At 39.1% G+C, this 26,172-nt stretch overlaps 1 protein-coding gene across 3 annotated transcripts in view; it reads right to left on the minus strand.

Moving 5' to 3' along the window:
* SLC9A9 (solute carrier family 9 member A9) overlaps positions 1-26,172 on the minus strand; it is a 676,865-nt gene that overhangs the window by 323,167 nt on the left and 327,526 nt on the right. For all 3 annotated transcript variants that reach the window (XM_061167805.1, XM_061167802.1, XM_061167803.1), the window contains exon 9: positions 5,158-5,246. In XM_061167805.1, coding sequence (XP_061023788.1) covers positions 5,158-5,246 — 89 coding nt within the window. The remainder of the gene's footprint in view (positions 1-5,157; positions 5,247-26,172) is intronic.

Below are 26,172 nucleotides of genomic sequence, written 5' to 3' on the forward strand. Positions count from 1 at the left end.
GTATTCAGTGATAATAAAAAGAGCTACCTCTTAGGTAAAGAAGTAAGTAAAAATTAAATAAGTGCTTTCCTGATGGCTCAGATGGTAAAGAATCTGCCTGCAATGCAGGAGACTTAGTTTTTGATCCTTGGGTCAGGAAGATTCCCTGGAGAAGGGAATGGCTGTCCACTCCAGTATTCTTGCCTGGAGAATTACATGGACAGAGGAGCCTGGCAGCTTCAGTTCATGGGGTTGCAAAGTGTCTGACATGACTGAGCGACTGACACTTTGACTTTATATCTGTTAATGCATCATGTGTCCAACTCTTTGAGACCCCGTGGATTGTAGCCTGCCAGGCTCTTCTGTCCATGGGATTTTCCAGGCAAGAATATACTGGAGGGGGTTGCCATTTCCTCCTCCAAGGGATCTTCCTGACCCACGGATCGAACCTGAGTCTCCTGTGTGCTGGATTGGCAGACAAATTCTTTACCACTGTGCCATCTGGGAAGCCCGTTGATGCATCATAGATGTTAATTACTTAAATTAACATTATATGCTCATGTGTATCTGTTGGGAGTAAATTTTAGGTGAAAACTGCAGGAAGGGAAGGGGAATTTCTAGTTAAAAGGGATGGTAGACTTGTGATGAACCAGAGTGGAAAAGAAAATGAAAAAGAATGTATATGTATGTATAACTGAACTACTTTGCTGTATAGCAGAAATTAATACAACATTGTAAATCAACTTTGTTGAAAAACAAATTTTGAAAAAATCTAAAACCTTATAGGAAGTTGGAAGGAAAATTAAAGGATACCCTTTAATCTGCAAAAAAAAGAAAAAAAAAAAAAAAGAAGAAGAAGTACATGGTTTTGCAAGTAAGCCTCAGGCAAGGAAGAGACAGCTGATGGAAGCAACCTGGGGTCTGGCCCAGATTACCAGCCCCCAGGCCTGGATACTGGGTGAGGGTATGAGGGAGGAAGAGGTTGAGAGGCAGACTGAGACTTGTGTGAGTGGGGTCAGGGGATCTGTATGCAGTTTTCTGGATAGTTCAGGGTGAAATCTCTCAGCTTACAGAGTGCCATGTGTTGATGTCTATATCAAATATCTCTGAAGGTTCGCAGTTTCTAGGTCAAGAGTCAGTATGTGTCTGTCTTTAGAGCTAGATGTGCACACCCTAAAATAAGCAAACCAATCTGAGTCCAGGAAAACTGATTGCCACCAATGCTCATATACTCTTTCCTAATGCTATGAAAACTCCTCATGGTGAGCAGCAGCACCAGAGTGTCTCTATTAAGCTGCTTTATGCCTAAACACACAGGGATGTTACATGTTCATGGACTGGAGTGAAAAGCAGTTCACTGGAATCTAGATGGTCATTATCAAGTACAAAACATATTTTAATGTAAAACTGCATTTTTAAAAAGGCACTCTAATTCTTGAGGCTATAAAGGATATATTGATTCTCAAAAGTCTTTGTCTCCAGTTGTAGCTGTTTGATTAACTGGTATAGGCACAGTCCATGAATAAAATTCCTTTGTAAACTATATTACCTAAGGATTTTATAACACAAAGTTGATTTTCAGAGGTGTCCCCTAGACTCATTAATTGACTTTCTTCACTCCCATTAAACAGTCCTGGGGATGGAGGCAAAGGGGCCACTTTTCCCACTGATAATAAACACAACTCAGGGAGATGCAGAGGAAGATAATATATTCTGTAACCATGTCATTTAACACCTTCTAAACCTTTGCCCCTTTCAGAAAGGAAACAGTGGCTACCTCTATATCTGCTTCAGCTTTTCTTTACAATTTGTAATCGGTTTCCCACATGGAGTTTAAACTTTGCTTGCTACATTGGTGCAGATGTGGCCAAGAACTTCTGATCTGTGAAGTTAATTAAAAGGTTCAATCTCATTTTTTGAAAAATGGTGACCCCAGACTCTATATACTTGATTGGGAATATGCATGTAGATGCATGTATATATATATTCATGTATGAATATGCACACATGCTACATATGCACATATGGAGAGAAAAAAATAAATAGAAAGTGAGAGTTCTTGGAACAAAAAAAGTGAGAAAGGTATGAGAAGGGAGGGGAAGGGAATTAGCATTCATTAAGCTCCTACAATGAACCAGGCACCTAGGAAAGAAGGTGATGGGGGGATCAAAGATGGAGCGATGCAACTACCTGGATATTAAAGAATGAACTTGTAAAAATCTCCTTCCCTAAAGGAAACTGCTATAAAAATGGATGCTGGCAGCCCATCAGGGAAGGCTTATCAAGCCACTCAGAGGAGGAGAGAGGACTGTGGGGGCACTGATTTTGGCTTTGTCTCCCCTAGGTGCTGGGCTGCTGACTCACCATGAGACGAGTTATCTTTGAAGTTCTGCTGAGCAGTCTAGATAGTGTGGCATAAAAGTGCAAGTCCCTAAACAGAGTTCAGTTTCCCAGCATACAAATGTTCAGAGAACCATGTGAGGTCAGAAAAAACCAGCTCAAGAGATAGCCCTTTAAACTCTAGAGAATGCTAGTTGTCTCCATAATTAAAAGGATCCTAGATGGAAGGCTATATATCAGACATTTCTAGGTATTGGTATAATTTTTTGTGTTCAATTTTAAAAATTGTGGGTCTTTAAAATTTCTGCAGTTGTATCTTCTGAGTCTCCTGATGAGCAGAGGTAAGGGTGACCTTGTATAGTTCCTGGATAGGTGGGAGCTGGGTTCAGGTCCAGCTGAGCTTGGGACATGACAAAGAGCATGAAAACAATAGTCATTTTACAGAACTTGAAGGTAAGTCTTTGAAAAGTGTTTGGGAATTCCCGGCCAATTATACATTTGCTTAGATGTCTTTTTAGCTTTTTCCACTCCCATTGCCCTACTATCACATCAGATGTTCTCAGCATCATTAGACTTATTATGGGAACCTCTCTACCTCCATTTGCATTTGGGGACAGACTGCAATCATTTGGTCCAATTCTATACATTTTCTATACCTATGATCCTTGTCATGTAACTTTACAGTGCTCTCTACTGTGGGCTAATGACCTGCTCAGCCTTTTGACCTTGGGCTCAGCTATATGATTTACTTTGTCTATAGGATATTTAGGAAATGTGATGCAAGTAAATGCTTGAAATGGTCTTGTACACTGGAGTTTGTTCTTCTGCCAGGAGAAGAATGATAGACATGTAGGACTGGCTTTAGTGCACCAGTGAAGCCTTCTCTAGAACAGAGCTCCACCAAACTCACAGTGAATCAGCCCAGTTAAGACAAGTAGAGCCACCCAGATCAACCCACGTGAAAAGAGCTGAACCCTGTAAACGCAAGATAAATAAATGTTTACTGTTGAATGTCACTGGGATGCTTGTTACACAGCAAAAGCTAGCTGATACAAGTGTCGCTTGATCCACACTCTTCTTGCCTGTCACAGTGATATTTCTAAAGTGGAACTTCAATTACCCTAAAACTACTCTGCCTAAGATACTTCAATGACTTCTGTTAGTGATGTTTTCCTAAATTCACATGTTGAATTCCTAACCCCCAACACCTCCAAATCTGGCAATTTTGGAAATAGGGTCATTAAAAAATGTAATTAGAAAAAAAAATGTAATTAGTTAAGCCAAGAAGAGGTAATACTGGAATAGGGTGGGTCCCTATTCCAATATGACTGGTATCCTTATAAAAAGGGGAAATTTAGAGACAGACATGCTCATAGGGAGAATGTCATGTGAACATGAAGGCAGAGATTAGGATGATGTATCTACAAGTCAAAGAACACTAAAGTTTGTCAGAAAATCACCAGAAGGTCAAAATTGAGGATAGAACAGATTCTTCCTCACAAATTTAGAAGGAACTAATCCTGTCTATACTTTCATCTCAGACTTCTAGCCTCTAGAACCATGTGCTATGAGCTAAGTCACTTCAGTCATGTCTGACTCTTTGCTACTCTATGAACCATAGATCGCCCAGCTCCTCTGTCCATGGGATTCTCCAGGCAAGAATACTGGAGTGGGTTGCCATGCCCTCCTTCAAGGGAGCTTCCCAACCCAGGGATGGAGCCCACATCTCTTATGTCTCCTGTATTGGCAGGTGGGCTCTTTACCACTAGCGCCACCTGGGATGTAAGAATTTCTGTTGTTTAAGCCACTCCTCATTACCTTTGGATAAAGTCTAAACTTCTTCATGAGGTACGAAAGTCCTTCCATAAGCTGGTCTCTGGCTGTGTCTGTGGTCTTATCCCACAAAATATTCCACTATAACTTCAGCCTTTCCCCATTCACTAGGCACTTAGAACTATTTAAAGTGCTTAATTAACTGCTTCAGAACTCATGTCCATGCTATTTATACAACCTTTGCCTCAAATGTCCTTCCTACTACCCTCTCATCCCTCACCATCGCAAGCTCCAGATTGGGCTTATCATCTCTGAAAACTCTCTTCAGTAACCACGGGAGGAGGCCCTACTGAATTTTCCTCAAACAACCTATACAGATATTTCTACCACCGTACTTACCACACTGTGGATAATTAATTGCTCATTGCACATCTTGATCCTCCTCAACAGACTTGAAAATGAACCACTTTAGGCAGGGTCAGGTATTATCTGCCCTTTCATTCCTAGTACTTAGCACGGTGCTCGGCCCAGAGTGGTTATGCAGCAAATGTTGGTGGAAAGAATCTTTGAGTGTTTATGTGCAAATATTGAAACAGATGTGTTCCTGGCATATGGGGGATATATTCTGCTTGTGTGACAATTGGCAGTTGAGTTTACTTGGAAGCAAAAGCACCCAATTAAAGACCAAACATTCCTGTCTTTCTTCTTCTTCATTTCCTTCTCTATATATAACTACCCAATCTCACATGCTTTACAATGCTTTTAGATGTAAGTGACTGTGAATTATAACTGACTGTGGGCCTTTCATCTTCAAGACTGACAGTCTATGTTCCACATTTCTCAGGATGGAAGGACTATTATAACTATATTTTTGCTTACCAAGAGAATTGTTAATAGTTATCCTGAAGGAAGAAAAAAAATCTATAAATATCCAACCTATAATGAAGCCTTAAGTTTGCTTTCTTCCTTTGCTAATGAAATTCTTTCTGGGTGCACTGCCAGAATTGCTCCATAATCATTGCACTGAGAAAAGAGGCAAAGCCTGTAGTGAGTCTCTTCTTTTACCTGTTTAGTCCTCATTTTGGAATCCGATGACAGGTTGTTGTAGGTATAATGTGCCTGCGTGACTCCACAGAAGAGAACAGCAACTATCCCTGAAATTTAAAAACATACCAGTCAAAATCAATTTTCTTTCCCATCTAAGTCAAAGGGCAGGGCTATCCCAGTTAGAAAATGGACTTGGTGTCAGGAGAGTTAAAATTGCTAATAATTAGAATGATGAAACCTGGGTAAACCTTGCTCCTACTTTAAACGTGGGACTTACAGGATTAAAGCTTAAAAAAAATATATTAATAAGTAGATTCTTCCTGGGGATAAATTATTTTCTAGTCATGAGTTAGGAAAGTTATACTTGGAAACCCATGAACAAAAGACTGTGTAGTCAGTTCCAGGCCTCTCACCGCCTGTGCCAACTACTTTGCTGCGTTTTAAATGCTGGCATACTTGCTGAGAACTTTGCTTTCCACTGTGTACCTTGAGGAGCCTGAGAAGTTCCTATCATACCACAATTGAGTATTAACAACCGTGAGTCATAAACCTAAGATGTCTACAAGGGTTCAGTTGTCTCTGCCAACGCTCCTCCTTGCCAAACACCGAAAGAGGTCCTTGTTTTCCTCTATGTCTCCGTGGCAAAGCTGGGGGCTTTGTCCTTCCACTGCTGGGTAATTTCATGAACACATTCAAGGCACTCAATCCTTGAGGCAAGCTGGTCTGTTCTTGTGCGCTTCCTGTCCACAGTGGGCCCTCAGCTGCTTTTTGGCTGGTTGTAGGATTTATTTCATAAGCCATCATTATGCTCAGCTTCGAATGCTACGTGAAGCTACACATAGACTAGAAGCCATACATACACTGTTCCTGGGAAACAGGGCAGCAGCAACCATGGGACAAATGTGTCATTTGTCCCTGGGCTCTGTTATTCTGTTATTGCCCTTAAGCTGGGGTGGGGAAGGGGGGTGGGGGCTGCATCCTACCTTCGATTAAACATTTGATTAATTATGGGAAATTGGGAGGGCTCTATAGGAGGGCTTTGGGAAAAACACAAGATGTAAGTATTCCTCAACTCAAACCAAGGGGATTGAACTGAATTTTAAACAGCAGAATCTTTCCCACGAAAAACACTCATAAATTAAATGCTGATGATTCTTAAGAGTATAGAGATATGTGAACTGAATACTGACATTTCAGATGAATCTGCAGTAAAGAATTTTAAAGAACCAAAGCATATTTTTTGTATGTTGACTGTATCCTTCTATTTATGTTTGTTATTTGGGGGGCTGGCTTTTGATGAAATACTGCTAAGACATATTTGTCTAATACATTTGCATCACTTATTTCCTTTTAATATTATGCTTCAAAATTTTAGTCAAAAGAATAAAAACAACTAGGAAATTTTGCCAAGAGATTTATATGCAATAAGCGTTTATACAGATTTTTTTGGTAACTTCAGTTTTCTAGTCTCTCTTCAAAAATTCAAAGAAAAATGCCTATGAAATATTACATTTCACTCTTCACAGAATTTCTATTAAAAAACAAGCAGTGCCAGAGAAACTTTTAGGTACTGAAGTACTTCAAGGACTTTGGGGAACTAGGAAGATTGCCATGCATGTTGTTTTGGCATCAGATATTTTTCTTTCTTTATTTAAAAATGAAATGTATCTCTCTGCTGATTCTGCAGTCTGTTGGAGGTTTTTCTGGGTGAGGTTTAGCTGACCTCTGCCTGTCATGGAAATGTTTTGACTGTATACTGATCTGCAGAGAAGTAGTGAGTAAAAAGGGAGGGGCGTGTGGGCAGTTCACAAATGCATTCTGAGAACATAAATAGGTAACAAAGAATAAAAGATAAGGGGGCTAAGATTTGCCAAGCCTCATTGTGAGCAAGGAACACATTAGTTTTATTTACATCATCTTATTTATTTCATTGATTTATTATCTCATAACAGACTTCTCATGATTTACCACCCCTTCCATCTTCCTTTCCCTTCTCAGTAACATCTCCATTCTTCCTGCTGCCCAGACTCCGGGAACACCCTTTACTTCTCCTCTTTCTGTATATCAGCAATGTTGTTGATTTGTCCTTCAAAAGTTACCCATAAGGCAATCATTTCGCAACATCTCCACAAAACACCTGCTTCCAAGCCACCATCATTTTCTGCCTAAATGACAGCAATAGCTTCCTAACTGCCCCCTGTCTCCCTTGCTGCCTCTGCCACAGTCTGTCTTCAACCCAGCAATTTTAAGACAATTCAGGTCATGTTGGTCCTCTGCTCTCAACTCTGCAGTGGAACCCCATGATGACCAGGCTCTGTAGGATCTAGTGCTACTTCTCAACCCCCTCCCCACAGCTCCTGATCTCCTCTCTTACTTGCTCCCCCTCTTGCCACTCACTGAATTTGCTAAGCAGTCTCCATTGCAGGACCCTGGCACGTCTGGTTCCCACTCTTGGAAAAGTTCTTCTCCAGACCTCAACATGCCTCCCTCCTTTCCTTAAGATGTTACATCATTGGACAGGTCTTTGCTGTGTACTCTGTAAAAAATATCCCTCTTGTCATTCTCTACTTGCCTACTTTGATCTATTTTTTTATATTATTTACTGCCACCTAACATTTTATATATTTATTGGTTTATTTCCTGCCTTCCTGCACTGCAATGGAAAGCTCACTGAGTGCAGAGTGATTCACTGGTCCCCAACCATTAGAGCAATGGCAGGCACATGGTAGGCGCTCCATGTATTTGTTGAATAACTAAATGAACATTCTTATCACCAGGTAACAAGAAACCAAAGTAATTTACTCAAGATCACCTTGAAAGTGGCAGAGCTGAGATTCAAAATTTCACAGAGTCCCTGTACTTTTCTGCCTGTATTTAGACCATCTGTGAATATTTTAAGGTAATCTTAAGCAATCTAAAAATATAATTTCTGATGCCCTAGGGAAATAGAGATTTGATGATGAAGATTATCTATCTGAGTTGGCTGGATATTCTCATTTTTTTGTTCCCTTCGCTTCCAGACCAGCATCCTGGGACTCGCCCCTAACCGAGAGGAAAGAGCAACAGCCGGGCAGTGTCCTCCGAGGGCTGGGTCCCAGCTCCATGACACTTTCTTAGGAGCTTCTAGATTCTCTTCCCTTTGCTCCTCCAGTCTGAGGCATCATACTTGCTTCCTGCAGTGACTACCTGTGTGTTGCCTCCGTGACCCCCTTTTCACTTTTGCAGCTATCTGTCTTCTGTGTATCCAATTCCTGCATTAAACTCTGTTGATAGCCAGCCGATTCCTCTTTTCCTGACTGAACCCCGACCAGCACTCTCTTGTGGGTTCCTTCTCATTCTAAACTTTGATGTTTTTCTGAAACTATTTCAGGGTGTGTCATCTGGAAATAAGATTCAACCTCTATTCTCTTATTATAACTGGGACAATGGGAGATATCAGCGGCACATGAGATCCTATGCCAAGTCCCTGGGGACTGGGCTCAGGGTTATTTCAATCTGACCTGTGATTGGAATTTTTTTTCTAGGTTGAGCCACTAGATTGGAGCAAGTGGTTTGGGGATAGGAGTAAGTTAACTTGGACATATATTTTCTGATTCTTCATCACATGATTTTTCAAAATATGAGAACTGTCCTACAATGGAGTGACTGCCTTGAAGTGTGACAAGTTCCCTATCATTTGAAATGTGTGAGCTGAATGATCATCTGTCAGAGCTATTATAGAAAGAATTTTTTACATAAAGTGTTATAGAAATTTGGATAGCCTATGGTTTTGTGGATCTGTCATTTTCCTATATACTATTTTATTAATTCAGTAGGATTAATACCTCAATTAATTTTTTTGTTTGTTTTTAACTTCAGGACAAGGCAATAATACTGGTTTCAAAGGAAATACTTAGATACTTTGAATACAGGCAGCCTGACTTTCTCAAAAAGTAAAGACAAGATAAACTTAGAGACTTTCAAGTATTCTTTCAAATTTAGACAGAGAGGTACTCTAAAATAAAATTTTAAAACATATCACTAGCACGTTCAAATCATAAAAACTTAATTTTTTCAAGTAAGCTATGAAGTTTATTTATTTATTTATTTTTAATTTATTTTATTTTTTTCCCATTTATTTTTATTAGTTGAAGGCTAATTACTTTACAATATTGTAGTGGTTTTTGCCATACATTGACTTGAATCAGCCATGGATTTACATGTATTCCCCATCCCGATCCCCCCTCCCACCTCCCTTTCCACCCGATCCCTCTGGGTCTTCCCAGTGCACCAGCCCTGAGCACTTGTCTCATGCATCCAACCTGGGCTGGTGATCTGTTTCACCATAGATAATATACATGCTGTTCTTTCGAAACATCCCACCCTCACCTTCTCCCACAGAGTTGAAAAGTCTGTTCTGTACTTCTGTGTCTCTTTTTCTGTTTTGCATATAGGGTTATCATTACCATCTTTCTAAATTCCATATATATGTGTTAGTATGCTGTAATGTTCTTTATCTTTCTGGCTTACTTCACTCTGTATAATGGGCTCCAGTTTCATCCATCTCATTAGAACTGGTTCAAATGAATTCTTTTTAATGGCTGAGTAATATTCCATGGTGTGTATGTACCACAGCTTCCTTATCCATTCGTCTGCTGATGGACATCTAGGTTGCTTCCATGTCCTGGCTATTATAAACAGTGCTGCGATGAACACTAGGGTGCACATGTCTCTTTCAGATCTGGTTTCCTTGGTGTGTATGCCCAGAAGTGGTATTGCTGGGTCATATGGCAGTTCTATTTCCAGTTTTTTAAGAAATCTCCACACTGTTCTCCAGAGCAGCTGTGCTAGTTTGCAAACACATGAAAAGATGCTCAACATCACTCATTATCAGAGAAATGCAAATCAAAACCACAATGAGGTCCCATTACACGCCAGTCAGGATGGCTGCTATCTAAAAGTCTACAAGCAATAAATGCTGGAGAGGGTGTGGAGAAAAGGGAACCCTCTTACACTGTTGGTGGGAATGTTATGAAGTTTAACGATGAACTCAGGATGTCTCCTCTGTGTAGAAAATGTTTCTAAATCTCTAGAATATAAACTTTCAGGTCAGAGAGCACTGAAAAGGGTGAATTCCAGTGGCTGTGTCTAAGTGACATTCACAGCTCATTTCAGAGGAACCCACTTCCTTTCTTTCCTCTTACCTCTGCTCCTTACCCCTCTGTGTTGCTTGTCACTCCCAGATAAGCTTAATTCACAGCTTACCCTGCTCGCCACCCAGCACATCAGAAGCCACTGACCCCACCTGGCTGTGGGGTCAACTGTGGTCCAAGAATCCACATTAGGCAAGAGAAGTTTCAGAACTTTACCCTAATGCCACTGGACTATTAATGAACATTCAGATTGTCTGGGAATCTTGTTAAATACAGATTCTACTTCCCTACGTTTGGAGTGAAGATTCAGAATCTCGAAGCCCAAGATTCTGCATTTATATGACCATTCATTGTATGAATGGGATGTCCATGCTACTGGTTTTTTATCATCCCACTTGGAGACAAACCTCTGCTGACCAACACTTTGGTATTAGTATCAACTCTCCTTTGTGGTTTGGCCTTGAACGTGTATGGTCCTTAAAAGAGAGACTTGTGCCTAAAATTGCCCTTTTAGCACCTTGTAACAATTAGAAGGTCACTCCAAAGAAGGAATACATTTTTTAATTGCCTTTTTTTTTCATTTACAAAGTTTGCAAATAACTTTTGCTAGCTATAAAAACATATTTTTAAATTATATTTTGCATCTTATTCCCCATTTTTCTTTCTGTGACTTTAAATTAATAGTATTAACGGGATTCTATGAAGTAATTTTAGCTTCATGGAACAATTGTCCATTAAGAAAATTTAAGAAATCATTATTTCTCAGCAACACTGGGATGTAAAATAAATTACTTACATGGAATAAAACTGATGATATATTTTACTATCACATAGCTCAATAAATTCTTTACCACTCCAAAACAAACAAACAAAGCATATCCATTGATCACAATGTTATAAAACTGAAAATTAACAAAAAGCATAGTTGCATAAATGTAACAATTAGGGATTTTTAATTGTATTTGTGAACAAAATTGGATTTGAGGATGAAGTCAAAGTTGAATTTTTAGGTTATGTAGAAATAAGTGTAAGGTATACATTCCTTTTTTTTTTTCCAGAATCAATGGGATAAAACCAAAGGGTTATTCAGAGGAGACATTATAGTCTTATATGCATTCTATTTAGAAAAAAAATTGGAAAACAAATGGACTATTTACCTCAAGAATCTAGACAAAAGACATAAAAAAGGACCCAAAGACAGTAGAATTAAAAACTTAATAAAGAAAAATGAAAAAATATAGCCGAAGAGAACATCCTAAAAATAATAGACTTGGTTAGTAAAATGAAGAGTTATAAAGTGACAGTGTGGCCCTTGCCTCTCAGACCCTGGCCCCCTCATGTGTCCATCTGCTCCAGGATGCTGTTCTCTGACCAGACCCATATACAGTGATGTTGGCCAAGGGCTTCAGCCATCCAAGACAATTTTCACATTTGGATAGTACCTGCCCACCCGTCTCACAGGTCTCTTCTGAGTATAAAGTGGTATGATGGATTTTAAAATGATTTGTAACCTAAATACCAATACATAATTATAAGGTTTTGCTCTAATTACTAGAAGTAGGTGAAAGGAAGATGACATGAAAAGGAGAAATGACTCAGAAAAACACATTCCCGGTATAACCACAATATTTCCTATTCAGCCAGTGGCTAGGGGAAGAAGCAGAAAGCATCTAGTACATCTCACACATTTTATGTCCTTAATCATTGTCTGTTGCCTTCTCTTCCACATTATCTCCTGCATCAGGAAGCAGGTGGAATGTACTCCTCACTCCTAGTAACCCAGTCACAAAAAAAATATGTTTCTATAGTGACAGTAACCAAGTCACTCATGTCTGACTCTTTGCGACCCCATGGACTGCAGCACGCCAGGCCTCCCTGTCCATCACCAACTCCCGGAGTTTACTCAAACTCATGTCCATCGAGTCGGTGATGCCATCCAACCATCTCATCCTCTGTCGTCCCCTTCTCCTCCTGCCTTCAGTCTTTCCCAACATCAAGGTCTTTTCCAATGAGTCAGTTCTTCGCATCAGGTGGCCAAAGTATTGGAGTTTCAGCTTCAGCATCAGTCCTTCCAATGAACACCCAGCACTGATCTCCTTTAGGATGGACTGATTGGATCTCCTTGCAGTCCAGGGGACTCTCAAGAGTCTTCTCTGACACCACAGTTGGAGAAGAGCATCGAGCATCTATTCTTCTGCACTCAGCTTTCTTTATACTACAACTCTCATAGCCATACATGACCACTGGAAAAACCATAGCTTTGACTAGATGGACCTTGGTTGGCAAAGCAATGTCTCTGCTTTTTAATATGCTGTCTAGGTTGGTCATAACTTTTCTTACAAGGAGTAAGCGTCTTTTAATTTCATGGCTGCAGTCACCATTTGCAGTGATTTTGGAGCCCAAAAGAATAAAGTCTGTCACCGTTTCCACTGTTTCCCCATCTATTTGCCATGAAGTGCTGGGACAAGATGGCGTGATCTTAGTTTTCCAAATGTTGAGCTTTAACTGTTTTGCTCTCCTCTTTCACTTTCATCAAAAGGCTCTTTAGTTCTTCTTTGCTTCCTGCTATAAGGGTGGTGTCATCTGCATATCTGTTAAATAAGCAGGGTGACAATATATAGCTTCAATGTACTCCTTTCCCTATTTGGAACCAGTCTGTTGTTCCATGTCTAGTACTAACTGTTGCTTCTTGACCTGCATACAGATTTCTCAGGAGACAAGTCAGGTGGTCTGGTATTCCCATCTCTTGAAGAATTTTCCAGTTTGTAGTGATCCACAGAGTCAGACTTTGGCATAGTCAATAAATCAGAAATAGATGTTTTTCTGGAACCAGTTCATGTACTGTTGAAGCCTGGCTTGGAGAATTTTGAGCATTACTTTACTAGCGTGTGAGATGAGTGCAATTGGGCAGTAGTTTGAGCATTCTTTGGCATTGCCTTTCTTTGGGATTGGAATGAAAACTAACTTTTCCAGACCTGTGGCCACTACTGAGTTTTCCAAATTTGCTGACATATTGAGTGCAGCACTTTCACAGCGTCATCTTTTAGGATTTGAAATAGCTCAACTGGAATTCCATCACCTCCACTAGCTTTGTTTGTAATGATGCTTCCTAAGGCCCACTTGACTTTGTATTCCAGAATGTCTGGCTCTAGGTGAGTGATCATACCATCATGATTATTTGGGTTGTGAAGATCTTTTTGTATAGTTCTTCTGTGTATTCTTGCCACCTCTTCTTAATATCTTCTTCTTCTGTTAGGTCCATGCCATTTCTGTCCTTTATTGAGCCCATCTTTGCATGAAATGTCCCCTTGGTATCTCTAATTTTCTTGAAGAGATCCCTAGTCTAGTAACCCAAACTTAGACAATTCTCAGTAGCACTATAGTTAAGGTACTGGATTTTTGCAAGTTACTTGTCATTGTTTACTTGCTAAGTTGTATCTGACTCTTTTGCAATCCCATGTCCACGGCATTTCCCAGGCAAGAATACTGGAGTGGGCAGCCAGTTCCTTCTCCAGGGATCTTCCTGACCCAGGGATGAACCTATGTCACGTACACTGGAGGGCAGATTCTTTACCACTGAGATACCAGAGAAGCCCACAGGTTCGCTTGGGTACTTGCTATCCATCCAATCAAATGCTCTCCATCTGTTGGGAAATGCCAGAATGAATTAACCCAATCGTAGACCTCAAGTAGCTTTATGGCTCCTAGCAGAGACAACATGTACACAGAAACATCTAATAGCAGGTAGAATGCAGTAGTTGATAATAAAATAGGAATTCTGAGAGGCAGTGACTTCTTTTGGGCTAGGGAAGGTAGAGAGATGAAGAAAGCTTTCCTAAAAGATGGAGAGGCATTTAGGTCTTGAATAAGAAAACTTGGGAGGGTGTAGGATCAGTGGTAGGGAATTCAATGTGAGTGAGGGGAGAGAGCTAGGAGACTGTGTGGCCTATACATGAACAGGCAGCTTACTTGCACACTTTGGGTTTGAATTTGTTACAGGTTAGGCAATAAATACACATTGAATTAATTCATCATAGTTTTTCTAAATACAAAATTTAGAATAAATAATTAATATGCTCTATGTTTAAAATGGTTAAGGTAGGGACTTCCCTGGTGGTTGGTCCAGTGGTTAAGAATTTGCCTTGCGGTACAGGGGTCATGAGTACAATCCCTGGTCAACGAACTAGGATCCCACATGCTGAGGGAAAGCTAGGCCTGTGCACCAAACTAGAGTCTGTGCACCACAACAAAAAATCCCCATGCTAAAACTAAGACCTGACACAGCCAAATAAATATATACTTCAGGCTAATTATCCTAAGTATGAAAGCATTTCTCTTATATGTTTTATTAGTGCTAGTATTCATAAAATAGAATTATGAAGCATCAAGTATGACAATCTTCTGTTGGCAAAACATTACTTCATTTTCTTTCTCAGCAGACATAAAATCTGATCATTCTGTTTCCATCTTTTCTGAAAAACAAGTGGTCCTTAATGCAACTACTGGGTTGCATGTCTAAAGTCCTGGTTTCAACTTGTATTTATGGGGTCCCGTGGCAATGACAAATAGAACTAAGTACATACATCCAGGTCCATGGGGAGTGGAGCATGCTCAAAAATATCTGAGGACTAAGATAAATAAGGAGCTCTGAAAGAAATCAAGAAATGACTTAGAGAAAATAATGATAAGAGTTTCTGACTCATGCGTGTGCTCAAAATTGCCTTTTAGTTTGCACAGTGAGCTTTCAGTGGTGGGCAAGATCCCTGAAGAACTGTCTACAAGGACTCATTTCTGCAATTTTGAACAAGAACTAGAACCAATACTTTATGACACTAACTAAAAGAGCAGTTTGAGAAACCACACAGAGGTACACAGTTAAATTCAAATTACTGGCAAGCAAAGAAGTTTAGGAAACAGCAGGAGGAGGTCCATAATTCTTTGGGAGGAATAATGATTCTGCTGGCAAGTAAGTTCTTTCTAGAGAGATCAGTTTTGAGATGACAGTTAACTCTTTTTGGTTAACAGAACACCATTTACACTGTTCTCTGTGATTCCCTCTTTTGGACCCTCTCAGGGAGCATTAGTGTTATATACACACACACACACACATGTACATACAAACATATGTTTACATGATATGAAGGTTCATTGTGTTGTTGTAAATTATGTAAGAGAAAATGTACTATAATCAGTGCCAGGAGACCTGAGATCTACTTGGCATAGTGCAGATACTTAACTAGCTGAATGACTAGAGCAATTCAAATTCATTGCCTAGTCCATTGTTTTCTCGTCAGTGAATTAAAAGAAGATGGTCTGCATTAGTGTTCTTTAAATTTGAGTATACAAGAAACTCACAGAAGAGTAGAAAAAAATATAACTTCATAATTACTAATTGGAAAGTCTGTGTATTTTATTTTTTTTTTAATTAATTTATTTATTTTAATTGGAGGCTAATTCTTTTACAGTATTGCTGTGGTTTTTGCCATACACTGACATGAATCAGCCACAGGTGTACATGTGTTCCCCATCCTGAATCCCCCTCCCACGTCTGTGTATTTTAAAGTATATGAGTACCCTCGTGGGCAAAAATATGCTTGTGTGCAGATAAGTGCATGATAAAACTATTTTTTTCCAATAAGGATCAAGAAGCTAAATGAAAGTGAAAATTGCTCACTTGTGTCCGACTCTTTGTGACCATGGAATTCTCCAGGCCAGAACACTGGCGTGGGTAGGATCAAGAAATTCTGGTAGATACTGCTCTAGATGATCTCTAAGCACTTTCCCATCTTAAATATCTATGACCTGAATTGTTGTTTTTACATTTGCTTCAAGGACTGCATACTGAAATTCCCCCAAACACAAATCAGTCCCCTTGTGAGAGTACATTCATAAGTCCAATTTTTTCATAAGTCCAATGAAGTTAGCCTACGTACCCAACTAATACAACTGGCTATATAATACTGTACTGTAATAAGTTTCTAATACTTTCCACACAAATAATACATAAGCAAACACAAAAACTAAAGCAAACATTTTTAATCTTACAGTGCGGTACCCTGAAAAGCACAGTAGTACCAGCGACATCATTGCTGCTTTTATACTTGCTTCTGGACATTGTGGGCTTGAAATAAAGATATGGTACTATTGTACCCTATATAGTACTAGACAGTAAAGTACATAAAAGCGCAAGGATGCATACATGTGACAAGCATGCTAGGTACCTGAACTAACTCACATGATTGGACATATGAACATGTCTGCATCTTTGAAAGCTTGCAACTTGAAGGTCTGTATGTAGGGGACTTACTGTATACGGAACTGAAGACTTACATGGGGCCACCACAGCTTCTGCTGGACTTCCTGACAACTAAATTACCAGTGTCCCTTCTTGACCTGGTCCTTCCCAAAGGCTGGGTCTATCATGTTTCTCTTTGTATTGCCCCCAACCCTATAACAGTACCCAGCAGACATCAGACACTCAAAGGCAGGTCTGTCAAAGGAATAAATCTCTATTTCAAGAAATATTTATCTGCTGTAAAAAGAGAAAGCAGGAGAAACTATTTTTGATCCTCACATACAAATAGACATTTATCTGGATTTATCAGCGGCAGAGTCTATTTTCTTCTAATATTTAAATCTTCTTATTCAAGACTATTGTCACCTGTATATAGTCTCTGCTACGATAACATTATTCAGTAGTTCTTTTCTCATTAAAAGTTGATGAAGCCTTCAGATACAGAAGCTAAAAAATAAACATATATCACACGGAGCAAGATTTTCTTTGACATTAAATGAAGACTTGAGGGGTTTCTAAGACCGGAGAATATTGCATTTTTGGACAGGATATATTGATTATATCATCAGAACACAGAAAGAGAACAAGTGAGAAAGAAAAAACTCTGACTTGCTCTCAGATGGCACTCTGAGGGGTTTTAAGGTTGATGGGCTATTTTTCCATGCCACACTTTTATTTATTTTTGATCTAGTAAAAAGAGACATTTCTGACAGTTTTCCTACACCACTGCTGAACATGAACTTGGAACTGAAAAGTCAAAGATTTAACAAAATGGAAATCTCTTTTAGGGAATTTGAAGGATTCCAAGTTTTCCAAGACTACAATTACAGTCTAATTCACCATATTGGCAATGCTATAGTTGGCAGATGAAACATGAGTTTGTGGGATGAGAATATCTATATAGAAAACAGCACAAATCTACGTTCTTATTCCTAGATCCTCCAATGCATTCAAGATTACTTTCTGTCCATGTTGCAAGGTTTATAAATTTCCATTTAAAACAAAAAAAAAATTCCTTCAACAATGTAGTATTGAGTACCTAGGCAAATTAATTTGAGGCCCAAAGGGAAGAAAAACACCTTTTTACTTAGTTCCCTGACTTTCCACCTTAAATGTTGGTGGTGTCAGGCTTCTTCCTTTTCAGTTTTCATTTCCTTGAAGTCAGCTGATACATGTACATACCAGTGTCACCTGTATCCAGTAAGCAGACTTGTTCCAGGTGTCTACACTCAATGGCCTTTACCTGTGGAGGTTCCACACTTGCATAGAGTCCAGATTTTTGAATGAGCTAATTTTTGTGTCTCCCTCTATGACATGTATTCATTCACGTATATACCCCATTTTGCTGAAATGAGCCATTGATCCATTTGCTATAATTCCCAGTATCCTCAACTCCTCTTTCTCCTTCACCTGTATGTTAATTATTCATGCCATCTATCTTCTGACAAATTTCTACATGCTTGGGCAGAACATGGGCAACAGAGAAAGAGGTTTCTCTTTTCCCTATGCCTGCTGGCACCATGAGGAGATGTTAAATAATGATGGGAAATATTTACGGTGAAGAAAACAGAGGTAAATTTGTTCACTATTCAAGTTACATGTGCAATGTCGTTTGCATGTTGAAACTAGGAGCTATTTGGTTCAAGAAAGTGCAAGTGTGAGTTAATGAGTTATTATGCGAGGAAATATACTTTACACCTGTATTTATTCGGATGGTGTCATTGAATGTTCACCCTCAGTTCAGCGAGCTGGTTCACAAACCCCCTTGAGAATTTTGGGTGTCTATTGCGGCAGCTTGAATGCCTAATAGTTTGAACCTCTGGCTTTATTTTTTGGTTTGAAAAACACTCCATGCACTTCATTTATTGTTGAATTGTTGGCTAATAAGTTGGACTCATATGGTCCTGTCAATATGAAAGCAAGAGCAGTTTGAAGCTGAAGTGTCAGCCAATGACATGTATTTAGAAGCTAAAACTGGCCAGACTTGATTTGAGAAACAAGGCAAACCAAATCCTCTCCCGGGGATTTATTTACTGAGATCTAGAAATGTATTTCCCATCCAGTCATGCAATGTGTTCAGTGGCAGGACAAATGGAACACATTCACCTCTGAACTAGAAGCCTTCTTAAAGAGTTTCAGACAAGTTTTTGCCAAGCTGATGGAGATGAGAAGTAATGAGCCAGCTTACTTACTCAGATCAAGTAAAGTTGCAACATGCCCACCAATAGTCATTTCATTTGGAAATCTTCCCTCCTTGTCTATTAAAAAAAAAAAAAAGGCTTTCCCAGGTTCCACTTTTCCTGACTACTTACTCTACAAAAGCCTTTCAAGAGCTGACCTGACAGATAAGCAGGATCTGAGCTTTCAAGTGTCAGCTTTTCCTTATCATGACAATGTAATTAGGCCCTTGTCATTTGAAACCAATGGGAGAACAAACCTCGGTGATGGGATGGAATGAATTAACTTTTTCTGTTGTCCCTGATGCTTGTGTGTGCTGTGTTCTCTCTTTCAGACATCTTGGTCAATTCCTTAGTGAATGGGCCAGGTGCCACTTGTTTTTACCCTTTTATGTTCAATTTTTTTTTTTTTTTTCAGAGTCTTTTACTCTCTAAAACAAGACTATAAAGCCCAATAGCATTGGTTAGTAATCAGGGCTGTTTTTCCTTTCAGATTTTTATATGTTTATTTTCTTAGATGAAAACCATCCTAAACTGAGTAAATAATGGGTTATACTGTTTAACTTTCTATATGAGAAAGTGAGGAATGCCAACGGCCTCCCTCCTCCCTCTTCACTTCCAGCGGACATAAAATATGCACCAGGAACCTAAAAATGGAAGCTGCCTTTATTACAGCAGTGCCTGGAAGCAGAGAAATCATTAGACGCAGTGTCAATGTTGCCATTAGAAATCTTACTCTTCGAGGGTTTAATGACAGTCCCTAAAAGTTTGCTTCTGGCAAAAACCTGACCCCCAAAGTCTCAGCTGGGAAACAGATTATAAAAATGAATTTTCAAACAACCTGTCCAGCTGTGCTTTTTGGTTATCTTTATAAACTGAAAAGTGGCTTCTGTGACAGGATTCAATTCCACCAGAGATTATGCTATAAATAACACTGCTGAATTATTTCCAATATTCAATTTAAAATAATGACTCAGTAACCTAATGGCTTTTAAAAACTTGGCCAAGGAAAATTCTACTTGATCAGAATTTAGGTATGCATATGTACCAGGTACCTCATAGAGAGGGTACCATGGGTCCTGTATTTACTCAAAAGCCATATTCTGTGTGTATGTGTACAATGTCCTTGCACTACAAAATGATAAAATCCTTTCACCTCAGCAATAAAGAAAACTGAGATACCAATTAATAGGGTGACTTGTTCCAATCCCTCAGCAAATTAGCAGAAGAGTTAGAAATCTGAGACCCCTCAGTGGCTGATTTTGTAACCAGGGCAGACACTTGTACATACGTTCTCTTCCTTCTCTGCTGTCCCGGCTCGTGGCTTGTGAGGACTCCTTAAATTTCATTTCTATCTACACACCCTCATCTTCCAGAAAGACTTCTCACTAGCATTTGACATTCTGCCCAGTCTTCCTACATAAAACTTTTCTCAGACTGTGCTTATGTATTTCCAATAGCAGAATATCAGACCTCTGGGTAATAGAAATGCCAACCCTCATTTGCATGTCTAAAAGCCACTTGTTTCCATAAAACTAAGTTCTTCTATGTGACGACTGAACATTTGCAGGTGCAATTTCCAAGAGACTGAGACGAGGCGGCTGCAAATGTGGCCCTTGAAGCGAAAGATGATCAAAATAAATCAAATGATCATCATCAAATTAGTAACAACTGAAAGTGAAAGCAGAAAATTGTGGTAATGAGCAACCCCCCCCACACACCCACTGAAGTGTTCATAATGGATCTTACAAGGAGCTGAACTCAAAAAGAATAATGAACACTGTGAAAACTCTCTTTGTGAGCTTGATTCCTTTTGTTTGTGTATCAGCATGCACCTGGCATAAGACAGTCCAAGTATCTAAGCCTAGAGGCTGCGCTGTCCCTGAGCCTCTTTTCCTTTCTGAACTGTCACCAAGTTACACAGCTTTTTTTGTTGAAATACCCTCATGGATTATTCCTTCCCTTGTACTATTTAGATTTCTCTGTTTGCAAGCAGTGAAAACTAATTCTGGCAACTGTGATCAGAAGGGAATTCCTTGGGGGTGGGGGGAGAGACATAAAGGCAGCTCCAGGGATCTGTGGCAGGAATAAAGGTTCCCAACAGGGTTTTGCTGTTGGAAAGTCCAGGTGCCAACAGTTACACATCCTTCTAACTTCCTCCTAAAGGTCCACACTCCCAGGAAGGAGTGTCTGGTTGACCTAGCTTCAGATGCTTCTTTTCTCTTTGGCAGGTGAGGATGGAGCACGTTGGTTAACAAGATGGTATCTGATGGAGAAAGGGTAGTTCCCTCAGTAACATCAGGATGCTACCACCAGTGAAAGTGAGAATGGGTGCTGGGCAGCCAAAACCAACATATGCCCACCATATTCTTGTAGACTAGGCTCTTGTTTCCCTGGGTCTACATGTCTCCATTTTCAGTTAAGAGTTAGAGAAATTAAATTGCAGCTTAATGTAATTTATGATACACCCTTTAGTTGATATATGAAACTGCTCTGAAATATCTTGACCAGTGGTCATAAAGAATCCATAAGAATGTTATCAGGGACTCCCTGGTTGTAGAATAGATAAGAATCTGCCTACCAATGCAGTGGACATGAGTTCGATCCCTGGTTGGGGAAGATTCCAGATGTTGTGAAGCAACTAAGCCCATGTGCTACAGCTGAGCCTGTGCTCTAGGCCCCATGGGCCATAATTACTGAAGCTCATGCACCTAGAGAAATGAGAAACCTGTGCACTGCAACAAAGAGAAGCCCTTGCTCACCACAACTAGAGAAAGCTGTGTGCAGCAATGAACGCCCAGTACAACCATAAATAAATAATATATATATAAAAAAGACTATTATCAGGAATAAGGCAGTCACTAACTTAGACACAGTCTGTTATTCATATTTTAGAAATTTTTCCTTTTGTTGAGCTAAAATCATTCATTCCATTGCTCAAAAGATATTGACTGCCTAGAATGCTTCAGCCACACTGTTGGTTCTGATATAGCTCTCATGAACCTGATAGTCTAATATAACTTTGGCCTATCAATCCTAATTCTACACATGAGCTCTGGTTCTATATTTCAGAACTGCAGACAGTAAATCAAACAGCATAGTGAGGTCTAGATGCACATAAACAAACGATAGCCATGCAGAAACTATCATGGAAGAAGTTTCCATTCATCATAGTATGCCAAAATATAAAATAGCTTAAAAAGTACTTAACAAGAAATTCGCAGGTCTAATGTGAAGACAACTGTAAAAATTTACTAAGGGCCATAAAAGATGACTTGAATAAATGGAGAGACATAACATATTCCTCTGTGGGAAGACTCAACATTGTAAAAACATCACTCCTCCTCAAATTAAACTAAAAATTTAATACAACCCTAACCATAGTCCTAAAGTTATTTTCTGCTTGAAGCATAATGTTATTTTCAAGTGATTCTGGAACATAAACATGTGAGTATAGCAAAGAAGCTCTTAAAAATGGGGGAGGGGAATGAGAAATGGATCTATTAGCCATTAAAATGAACCATAGAGCTGAAATGATGAAAGCAGTGAAGACTAAAAGTTCAGTGGAACAACAGAAAGCCAGAACATATATAAACATATATGTACCTACATACATGGACATTTTGTTAAAAATTCATAGGTTAAGGTTGAAAGGTATTAGGATGAGTGAACAATCTAGGAGGAAAATTAAATCCTTGCTAATATCTCACACCTCATACCCCTCACATCAAAACAAATTTCAGTTTGGATTCTAATGTGAAAAAAAACCAGACACATATTAAAATAAAGTAAAATTATTATTAATAATATTGGACTTTTTAGGCAGAAATTACTTCCCTGGTGGCTTAGTGGTACAGAATCTGCCTGCCAATGCAGGAGATGCAGGTTCAGTCCCTGGGTCAGGAAGATCCCCTGGAGAAGTAAATGGCAACCCACTCCAGTATTCTTGCCTGGAGAATTTCATGGACAGAGGAGCCTGGAGGGCTACAGTCCATGGGGTTGCAAAAGAGTCAGACACAACTTAGCAACTAAACAACAATAAAGAGCAGAAATTAATAAAACTTGGAACTTTCTAAGGAAGAGCAAAACATGAACCTTGAAAATGTCTAAACCAAACTATTCCCTTATGTAAACAAACAAAATACAATATAGTTAAAAGACAAAACCATGAAAGGAGAGCATTTGTAGCCTACATGATAGTCAACAGTTAATATTTTTGAATCAATAAAGAGCTTCTAAAATTTAATGTGACAAAGATAAACACTTCAGTAGAAAAAAAAGGACAAAGGGCATAGACAGGTAGTTCACCAAGGGAGGAATATAAATTGCCAATGATGACACATAATTAAAATCATTTCCTCAGTAAAAATATACCAATTTAAATCAGAATGAAATGGAGGTTGATTATCAAATTAGCAGGAGGGAATATGAGTTCAGGGGGTGAAGATGTGAGTGAATGAGCTCTCTCTTACATTGTTGGTGGAAGTATAAAGGAATACAAATTTTCTGGAGAATAACTTGGATGTATTTTCCTAAGACATTAAAATTTTAGGATTTTCATTAACCCAGGAATTTTATTTTTAGGTAGTTATATAAATAGAAGTTTATATTTCAAGCTAAAAGGATTATCACAGCAATCATATTAATAATGTTGAAAACTATAAATGATCAAAAGGTTGATATAATAAATTATAGCAAGTTAATATGTTATAGCGGGGCTTCCATGGTGGGTCAGAAGGTAAAAAATCTGCCTGCAATGCAGGAGACCCAGGTTTAAGTTTGGAAAGATCCCCTGGAAAAGAGAATGGCTACCTACTCCACTATTTTTGTCTGGAGAATTCCATGGACTGAGGAGCCTGATGGTGTACAGTGCATGGGGTTGTAAAGAGTCAGACACAACTGAGTGACTAACACTTTCAGTGTAATACTAGGCAGCCATAAAAAATAATGTAGAAGAATATTTAATATCATGAAAATATTCACTATAAAATTGTCAAGTGAAAAAAATCATTTTTTAAAAATAAAAATATATTTACATACATATATTGTATGCATGCTGAGTTGTGTCCAAGTCTTTGTGACTCCAGGGACTCTGGCCCACTAGGCTCCTCTGTCCATGGGATTTCCCAGGCAAGAATACTGGAGTGGGTTGCTATTTCCTTTTCCAAGGGTTCTTCCTGACCTAGGGATGGAACCCATGTCTCCTGCATTGGCAGGTGGATTCTTTACCACTGAGCCACCAAGGGAGCCCTTGCATATATTTAATTGTGTATATATACTAATATTTGCATGTAATTAGATAAATTCAGACAGATACTAACAATAGTAATTAATAGGCAGTGAGAATACAGGTAACTTTAATTTTATTTCCTTCAGTAAATCTACATTTTCCAAATTTTCTACAAGGAAAATGCCTTACCTTAGTAGTAAGAAAAAAAATTTTTTTTTAATATTATTCTGTTTAAAGCAACAGAAATCCTTCCCCCACCCCCAAATGAAATCTTAGATGAAAACTCAATCTGTGGACCCAATGAAAGGGGTGGGGGTGCTCATTCGGTAGGCATCCTCTAGCCCCCACCTAGCAATGTCAGGGCTGGGGGAATTCTGCTGAGAAACTATTGTGTGTGAGCACCATTTCAAGGACATACATGAGGTATTCTTAGTGAGCCCATACACAGCCCCAGGATGGTTGGTTACTACTGTAGTTACTCATAAACTCTTTATACCTTATTTCATTTCATTCACTATATTCATCATGTTTATTCATTAAGCACTTTTTGAAAATTTTTCTATATTTTCAGCTTTGTATTATTAGTTTACTTGTGGATTAGAACTGAAAGTATTTTCTTATTACATGAAATATCCCCAGGGAATTGTAATTTAATACCACACTGTCAGATTTTATTGAAGGTTGATATGAGAAATGACTGCATAAAGAATGGATCTCCATCTTTCCTAAAACAATACATTGTCCGTTATGGTGCTCATAGGCCCTCATATAAAGATGTGTGTGATAAATACACCTAAAATTTTAGGAAAAAAAGCATACCCATTTTTATAAATAATTGTGACTTCCTTTTATAATACTGTGTTATTCCTGCACAACTCATGTTTCTCTTTTGGCTTTGGCTGCCAGAAAGCTCAGCGCCATATTTATTGCCAAACCTCAGCAATGAACAGCTGTCTCATTTTGCAGAACGACTCTATCCCAAAGCACTTGAGTGTCTAGCCTCAACTAAATGGTCCCATGATATGCATGGCTCATGTTATGAGTTGCCTCAAAGCCCATTTAGAAATAGGCAGGGATCAAATAATAAACAAACACATAAGTAATATGGACTAAGCAGGCTTGGTCTTTAGCACTACAAATGCTCACACTTTAAAAAGTTTGATTTGTATCAAACCCCTGTCCAACTTGTTGCTTAGCCTGAAGTCCTGTTCTGGTTAAGTGCTCCCCTGGATATAGCCGTGGGCATTTGGGTCTTTTTGCTACTAAAGCCCACACATGCATCCACTCAACTCATGACACTGGCTCTTGAGACGAGGTCTGCATGGTATCCAATAAGGATATCAGGTCCGAAGTGTAGCAAAAGAGCAAGGTGCAGATAAACCAATAATTTATACTTGGACCATAACCTTAAAATGAGTTAAGAAAACATGATCTTGCTGAATTGGATCAGGAAATAGTAAGGCGATTTTCACGCACAGAAACGATCTTAGGCATCGGGATATGTGTGTATATGTTTGTGTGTTCTACTACAATGTTAAACTGTAGACTAAAAAATATCAGGTGAGTTAAGATACTTTACCTTTTCAGAAGGTCAAATATGTATTCTTATTGTTAACATCGCTTACATTATTTTACACCATGTTAAGTGCTGAAAAGGGCACAGAATGTGGAGGAAAGGGAACAACAACTTTTTGAATGACCGATGTAAACTTTTTACTCCATTATTTCATTTAAGAGACACTAAGTATCCATTTTCTTTGCAATGCATAAGCTCTTTAGCTACCTTTCTAATAACAAGGCAAGGCTCCAATACAATGGATGTTGTGTTAGAATGGTTTGGAATGATACAGGGCCTGGTTGGGTGGACTCTGGTAATGTAGTCTTGATTATAGTGTCATAAAAGCTGGCAGGTGGCTGTTTGTATCAGCAACAGACACTCTCAAAGCCTGTGGAAACAGCCTGGTTCCCTGTGGCTATAAGTAAGGTGGGTCAGATGCCTGGGGCAACAGATTATCCTTAGCAAAAAAGACCTGCCACGGCTTTCACAGGAGAGCCCAACCAGCCCAGAAGCAAGGGGACCAGGCAGGCGCCTGGGACCCCAACTATCTTCCTACTCTTGGAGGCCTGCCTCATATTCCAAAGACAGAGTTTCATTCAAGGTAGCAGGGCTTGGTGCCCATGAGCCCAGGCTCTGGAATT

The sequence above is a fragment of the Dama dama genome, chromosome 19 (genome assembly GCF_033118175.1).
Source record: "Dama dama isolate Ldn47 chromosome 19, ASM3311817v1, whole genome shotgun sequence".
NCBI lineage: Eukaryota > Metazoa > Chordata > Mammalia > Artiodactyla > Cervidae > Dama > Dama dama.